The sequence below is a fragment of the Aegilops tauschii genome, chromosome 3 (genome assembly GCF_002575655.3).
Source record: "Aegilops tauschii subsp. strangulata cultivar AL8/78 chromosome 3, Aet v6.0, whole genome shotgun sequence".
NCBI lineage: Eukaryota > Viridiplantae > Streptophyta > Magnoliopsida > Poales > Poaceae > Aegilops > Aegilops tauschii.
Window position 1 is genome coordinate 366,723,728 of NC_053037.3, and position 8,313 is coordinate 366,732,040.

The window sequence follows — 8,313 nt, forward strand, 5'->3', positions numbered from 1 at the left end:
GGATCGAGAACCGAGAAACACACGAACAACTTCAACAAGATCTTGCTGGGCATCATTGGCAACTTCATAACACTTGATCCTTATGCTTTTATCATATTTTTTTGGATTCTTAGTCATTTGGATTGTATGTCATGTTTGAGATGGAATGATTAAATTTGATATGTATTTGAATTGTGTGTACTTGAATCCTCAAGTTCTGAATTAATATGTTACGAAAATATATGTTTAAACGAATTTTGTATGCAAACATTTGGATGAGTTAACAAAAAAAATATTTTGGAAAATTAAGTTTTGGTTATCAGTTTGATAAAAAGGTTTAATTTTTGGTGATATTACCCAGCGAACGTCAGTTGGGAGTGGGGTGGCAAGCAAACGTCATTTGATGACAGTTTGAGGAGGAAAGATCAAGCGATGACAATTTCTAAACAAAAATGGCCTTTTCGGAAAGAAAATGCCACCCCTCGCCACTTCCTGCCATGAATTCGTTCGCATATGCCACCCTCCCTGGCAAACATCAGCCAGATAAGAGGGCCCTTAACTTTGATGAAAATAGAAAATTAAAGAACGGAGGATAAGAGGAATTATGAGACGTGACATGAGAACAGTGCATGAGAACTTGGATCAAGTAAGATAGGTCTCTCTGCTGTAGACGTGACATGAGAACTTGGATCCCTGCTGGATGCTGTGTGAACTGTGAACACGGTGGCTGCTGACTGCCGTAGAAAGAAGAGGACAGTGACATTGCCGTTTGACTCCAAAAACATCGATATTTCACGTCTCACAAAAATGAAAAACTGTATTTCACAAAGGGATCATAAACAGCAACATCCGGAGTATCAAAGGTAAGCGAGCAAACCAAATCCAAACGTACGTACTAGAAGCAGCAGCACAAAGCCGGCGTGCGTGCGTGCGTTCGTAGTATACGTACGTGCACGGAACACGGCCAAAACCCCGGGCGGCCGTGCGACGCGATCGTATCACCCATTGTACACGTGGAGCACGTAGTATGGGCACTCTTGAGACCTCACACGTCGGCCGGCGACCCGTCGACGGGGACGGTGTGCCTTGACTGGCTGCCCGACGTCGCCCTCCGCCCGCCCTCGCGCACGCTGTTCTCCGCGAAACGCTCGGTCGCGGCGCTGTACCCCTTGGCCCGCTCCTCCTCGGTCCACTCCTGGCTGTAGTACTCCTCCGCCGTCGCCCCCTTCCGCGGCCCGGCGAACATGCCGCCCCACTGCGGGAAGTAGATGAGCGTGATGGGCAGCGTGCACGCCAGGATCATCAGCCCCATGTACATGATCCCCGTCTCCGTCTTGTACGTGGTGCCGCGGAAGAAGATGACCTGCGTCAGCACGGCCCCCACGTTGCCGCCCCCGCCGGTCATTCCGGAGATGAGCCCCAGCGACCGCCGCGAGACGAACGGCACGATGCCGAAGGTGAGCCCGCACGCGGCCTGCACGAAGAAGGAGAAGAGTATCATGACGGCCACCGACGCGCCGAACGAGTAGTCGACGACGCCGAGCACCACGCAGAGGATGCCGCCGATGGTCTGCACGATCCACAGCCCCCACAGCCTGCCGCGCATGCCGAACCGGTCGGAGAGCCAGTCGGACATGAGCCCGCCGCCGGGGCGGGAGATGATGTTGGCCATCCCGAAGCTGGCGGCGATGAGTCCGGCCGTGTGGAGGTTCACGTCGAAGCGGTCGTAGAAGTACTGCGCCACGATGTTGTCGACGGCGAGCTCGACGCCGAAGCAGTAGCCGTAGGTGAGCGCCAGGATCCAGGCGCGGTAGTTGGTGACCGCGTGGCGCAGCACGTTGCCGAAGCTGTCCTTGTGCATCTCCCCGCTCTTGTGCAGCTTACGGTAGTTGCCGTCCGGCATGTCCTGCCCGAACGCCAGCACGGCGATGGCCGAGAACGTCTGCATGATGCCCGGGATGAAGAAGGCGACGCGCCACGCGACGAAGTCCGTGCTGCCGATCTTGCGGACGACCTCGAACACGAGCGGCATGATGAACTGCACGGCGCCCCCGCCGAGGTTGCCCCATCCGCCGGCGACGCCGTTGGCCAGCCCCACCTTGGGCGACGAGAACATGGAGCTCATCCAGAACTGCGTGGACACGAAGGAGGCGAGCGAGAAGCCCGTGAAGAAGCGCACGAGCAGGAACGACGACGCAGAGTCGATGATGGCCGAGCAGTACACCGCGGGGGTGGTGAGCAGTATGATGGCCGCGGACGCCAGGCGGGGCCCGACCAGGTCGCAGGCCGTGCCCATGGCGAGACGCGCGAACACGGCGCCTGACACGGACGCGATCCCGGCGTTGCCGATGTCCTTGCCGGTGAGGCCGAGGTTGTCCCGGATGAGCGGCAGGAGCGGCGGCGCGGCGAAGGTGGAGACGAAGCAGCAGAAGAAGGAGAACCACGAGAGGTGGAAGGCGCTCATGTGCGGCCTCGCGAACGAGAAGAGCCAGAACTCGGTGGCCTTGTTGTCGGAGTCCACCGGGATCCTGAACTTGCCCTTGGACGCCGCCTGCACCCCCATCGCCGCCGGCTTCGACTCCCCCTCCATCTCACCAGCCAGCTACCTTGCTGCTGCTGCTGCTGCTACACCCGTGTAGTGTTGGCAACTTGGTATGTAATGCAGATGCAGTACAGTCTCAGCGGCGCGGCGAGTATATATAGAGCAGCCGGAGCCGGAGCGGCGCTCGATCGGTGCGCGCGGCGTAGCGCAACGGTTGGGGACGGCGAGAGGGCAACGGGGGATGAATAAAGATTGCGGTGGTGATGGAACCGGGTAAGTGGAAGGCCGGCACCGCTGTGGTGTGGAGGGCTCGCGTAGCGGTTCTCCGAGGAGGACACGGGGTTTTGTTCGCGAGCTGGTAGTTTTTTTCTTTTTCTTTTGAAACGGCGTACGTAGTAGTATTGCTGTCGCTGTGAGGGTAGAGGAGATCGTGTGACCTCTGACTTTGGAGGCCAACTCGGTCAGTTCCTCGGGTAGTGGAACTGCCTCAGCTCCCCCCTCCCCTGCTCCCCACCCGTGAAATACTCCCTCCTTTTCGGTTTATAGGGCTTATCTTAAAATTTTAGTTTTTCCATTTTATAAGGCTTAATTTGGTTGTTCTTTATCACATGTTCAGATTTCAAGGTGCATTAAATCATTGCATGCATGTACTTTATGCATGCATGCATTGCAATTAATGCATTGATAAACATAATTTTTTGAGAAAAACAAGAGCATTAATTAGGTGCTTTTGCAAACTATAAAAAATATTCCACCACTCATCATATACCTTGGTTGGTGAGATTTTTAAATTAAGCCCTATACATCGGAAAGGAGGGAGTATCATCGGCGAATGGCGATGAATGCTTACAGGATTTCAGCGTGCTCCCGGGCAACGCAGCAGCTACTAACTCCGTACGGGAGTGCCGCCGTACGGGAAGCATGTATAGTCTGCTTTTGTTTCCTATACTAGTACTAGGCTAGCATAGCTTTCTTTTTTAGACAAACTAGGCTAGCATAGCTAGCATATGGCATACTTTGTCCTCCTTTTTCGAGATCATACACTTATGAAGTCTGTTATCCCAAATAAGTTGGGGTATGCTAGATATGAAACCCTTTTACGAGGATTTCCTAGAAGGTTACCCATCCTTGTACTACTTTCGCCCAAATAAGTTTCATACTCAAAAGACTGGCTAGTTTTTACGTTGACTCGCCAATCCTATCACAACCCTTAGATATGAAACCCTTTCACGAGGACTTGCCAGGAGGTCACCCATCCTAGTACTACTCTCGCTCAAATGGGTTTCATACCTATGGGTCTGACTAGTTTTTACGTTAGCTCGCCAAGCCTATCACAACCCTCCTCCTTTACCCGGGCTTGAGACCGGCTATGCCTAGAAGGCATAGGCGGAGTTTTCGAGATCATATATTGTTCTGCAGAAATCCGATTCGACTCTTGAGAACTTATTATGCTCCTGCCCGTCAAAAATGCTTTTTGCAAATACATAAAAGATAAAAAATAATAATTAAAAGTGTTCATTGTCACACCCAAATGCCTCTTTATAATTTTATACTACTTTCTCTATAAACAAATATAAGACATTTTAGATCACTAATGTACTTTCTTATGGTTTGCCTGTAGAACTAGACGAGGCTTGCAACGGAGTGTCATACGAGGAGCATGGTAATATTAACACGATGGAGGAGAAGATATCAGCTCATGCCGAGGCTTACAAACCGCGGTGTTTCTTTCATTCTCTAAGGTTAACAAACTCAAGGAGAATTACGGCACATGGTGCAACTGGAACCATGACACAATCATGGAACTTGTAAAGTTCCGACTACTTGTTCCCTTGTTTTCTGATTGTCAAACCGTGGTTCTGGCGCTAGCCGCCGTTTCGCTACAAACAACTCGCGTCAGCGGATGAACAAATCAAGACATTAATCGATTAACCAAATCAACAATGCATTTGAAAAGATCATCAGTGGCCTACCACAGCTAAGCTCACATTTGAAAAAACCACGGTGCGGCATCAAGGACCTATCACAACTAAGATTACAACCAAACGACACCGGCATATTTATCGTTTCCAAAGACAGGCAGACAAAACGCTCCCATAGGAGTACTAATATTCGGCAGGACTATCGTTTCAGGGAAATATTCTCCGACTGATTGGAGATCCTCCATTACTGAGTTGGGAACTGCGCCTATAGTTGCACCAACGGACAAACAACTAGGAAACGTTCAGGTTTTGGATCTACACATAGAACTTAGTCCAGGTACGTAGGTGCAATGTGACAAATATGACGGAGACAATAAAACAAAATAACGCGACATTCGTACATATCCAATTGCACGGTTTGATGTCTATGTTGTCTACGATAGTGTGACGTCACCCGTTCGAGACGCTATACATATTTTAGACCGTTGCTTAGAGCATCAATAATAGCTGCCCTATTTTAGGGCATAAAAAATTGCTCGGGGTAAAATTTAGGACACAAAAAAGTGTATTTTAGGGCATGAGAAATTGAGGGTCTTCAACAATTTCCCTAAAATAGAACACCACTGCTCTATGATTTTCTTCTTCACAATTGCTTCCACTGAAAAAATGCATTGCAATCTTTGGTACTATACAGAAATAGATCAACTGAGCAAGACAGATAACTCCATACAATTGTATCTATCTGCTGCAACATAAGCATGAACAAATAATTTTATACCTGAACTAAACTCAACTTGAGCAGTACTACACTGAACTTAACATTGTTGAACTAACTGTGCATCTGTCTACCATTATCAATGATGAAAAAAACGAGATGTTTATCTGCTGACAAAATCAACACTGAACCGCAAGACAGCCTCCCGCTCATCGGTTTTCCTATTCGTGAGGGGGGAGCAAAGGATTGGTGGGGTTGTGCGTGTGTCGTTGGCGAGTTGTGGCAGAGGCTCGCGATGAGGGAGCTGGATGCCGACCAAAGGGAGCAAGACCCCGGTCCTGGGCAGTGACGACGAGATCCAACAAAGCATGATGAGTGCTTGAGCCTAGCCTGCCGTGCATCTGATGGCCTGCAAGTGCGCAGGGTTTAGTTGCAGCTTTTTTTAAGATTATCGATTTCACAGGGAGCACAAGAATTAAGCGTTACCTCTTGTAGTGAATTATGGATCCGTGCCCATAGTTTCAAATAGCAGAGATAGTGTCTGCTATTGCGTCCGCAATAGCTTCCGCTATTGCTCAAATTAAATGTCATTACATTTTGTTAATAACCTAGAAATATAGACAAGGATCTAGTGTTTTTAAAAATCCCTATGCGGCATAGCGCCCGCTATCTGCATTCAGTTACGCGGACCCCAATCCGCTACCAGCCCGCCATCCGCTATCTGAAACCATATTTGTGCCTGCAAGTAATTGTAGACACCAAGCAAAGTGAGAGCCAAAATAAATAATTATTTTGATGTAGAGCAAGATGAAAGTAAATAACATAAAAGTGATAAGAAAACAACAACACGAATAACAAATGAAAATGACAGAGGAGTAAGGCGGTCTTAGGGAGTCTGGAATCCTCATTGGTATGTTTCTAACGCAACCTACACAACCGCATAGTATGCTCTGAATACTCGAGCCACTCTTGACGATTATGCTGGGCGGAGCTGGGTATAGAACACGTTCTACCCTAGGTAAACTTCGTGCCACGCACACCGCTACCATAGTCTCCCCCGGCAGGTTACGACTAAGGTAATTAAGGGTCACCCCATGGACGTGGCCTCTCTAAGGGTTCTTCGTAAATCCCCTGTCAATTGCAAAAGTTAGGAGGAAAGGCTTTTACTATTACCTCGAATTACCTTCACATCCTAACCTTTACCACGACAGTTATACACTTTGTGGCCTTGCGACGGTAATGCTAAGTGGGGCCCCTTCAAAACAATCACGAAGTTTATTAAACTAAGCATTCAACAGAGAATCTAATATCCAGTATAACGTTACAAATCATATACATACCAAGGTTTATCCGTATCCCTGAGAACTAGGGGTCTACTCACACATGGAGACAACAAACATCACAAGGGCGGTGGTGGTAAACATGAATGGATCACACACGTAACACACAAGTTGATCCACTAGGGTTCCTAAAGTTACAATGAGATGGATGTGGATGATGATGATGATGATGATGACAATGGTGACGTCCCCTTGCGCTTGATGGTGAAGACGACGATCTCCTCCTTGCCAATCCCTGCTCCAGATCGCTCCATAGGCTAGGGTTTTGCCTTCTGGATGTGTTTCTGGTGTGCGTGTACGTCCCCTTCTCGACCAAACTTCACAGAGTGGAAATAGTGGATGGGGTGGTGGCGCTGGCACCTCATACGACCGCTCATACGAGCGGGCACGCTCGTATGAAAGGTCGTCTTTGGCTCTGGAGGCGCCGCGCGAACTCCCTTGGTCCACTTGCTTCATTCTTTTGTGGTAGTTTATTATCACATTAAGTAACGTGATTCCACCACCAATTCGAGGGATTCCTTCAATAAAACTTTATTTGCTCCAATAGACGTTGCATGTGGAATACAGAGAAAAAGTAGTGCGTAGACGTGATAAAATTCCACAAAGCCAACCATGTAGGCACAAAATAACTATCAAAATCATCACATAAATTGGACTCATCAGCATCTGCGTGCCCGTTGCCGATAGTGGAGTCATGCTCCCATCGCTACTTCGGTTAGGGAAGAAAGAAATCCAGCGAGGTGCTCACAGGCGGTAGGAGAGGAGCTTGTCGCCTGCATCGGGTTTGAGGCACTTCTTGTCGGCGAGCAGAGTGGCCTGGGTGCATTGCGGCACGATGATGCTCGTCAGCCTTGGAGCGCGGTGGGGAGGGGCGCTGCTCGTCGAGCCGGAGTTCGAGCATGGTGGTTGGAGGCGGATAGGAGGGACGGCGACGCAGCAGGCAGTCGATTCGCGACCGAATCGACCAGATCTGGAGAGGAGCTGCCGAATTCCAGGGGCGGCGATGGTGGAAGGAGTTGCGGCACGCGTCGGCCATGGCGAGGAGGGCGGCGAGCGTCGCGGGGTGTGCTGCGGCGTTGGAGGAGCTGGCCATGGCGGCATGGTGGCCGACGGAGGCAGGGCAGCGATCGCGAGCGGGAAGGAATGACTGGCAGTTGGTGCGTCACGGGCGAGTCATTCGGTTTTGCGGCAACCGCTCAAGTGTTGTATATTTGCAACAGTTAGTGTTGCAAATTTTTGGGCTGCCCAAAAAAATTGGCCAAAATTTTATGATTGGTTAGCTATAGGAGCTTCTCCCCCCCCCTCAAATGCGCTAAAAAGCCCTAGTGCCCTAAAATAAGGTAGCTGCTAGAGATGCTCTTAATGGGATCTCGGTCGCCCCTCTCACACATCATTGCAACCTTCGGCGGGGCGACCCCTTTCCTGTTGTTTGTTATTGCCATCGACTGCCCGCAAACCATGTTGAAATGTGTCACTTGGCGAGGTCGGCTTCAACGTTTGCCAGGGAGAAGGGCTCATCTTTGCACATTTATCTACGAGGATGGTGCACCAATATTCATGCCCACATGAAAGAAGATGCCATAGTCCTGTCTCAGATTTTGTATTAACTTCGAGCATTTTCACAGGTCCTGCCACCAATTTCAAAAACGTTTTATGGCATCGGTCCATTTCCATGGTCTTGGCTTGGATATCATTCTTTAAAGCTTCCCGGCCATGATCACCTCTTTCCTGATGAAATATATCGATTTTCCCCTATCTGTCAAGAGCCTAAGGCATATTCATTTTCAATGCCTTGATGACAAAGTGACAAGCAAG

The 8,313-nt window shown here is 49.5% G+C and overlaps 1 protein-coding gene across 1 annotated transcript; it reads right to left on the bottom strand.

The window, feature by feature from the left end:
* Window positions 1–778: 778 nt before the first annotated feature.
* LOC109753374 (high-affinity nitrate transporter 2.3) lies at window positions 779–2,828 on the bottom strand. The gene has a single exon (XM_020312285.4). The coding sequence runs from the start codon at window positions 2,567–2,569 to the stop codon at window positions 1,025–1,027; it is 1,545 nt and encodes a 514-aa protein (XP_020167874.1). The 5' UTR covers window positions 2,570–2,828; the 3' UTR covers window positions 779–1,024.
* Window positions 2,829–8,313: the final 5,485 nt, after the last annotated feature.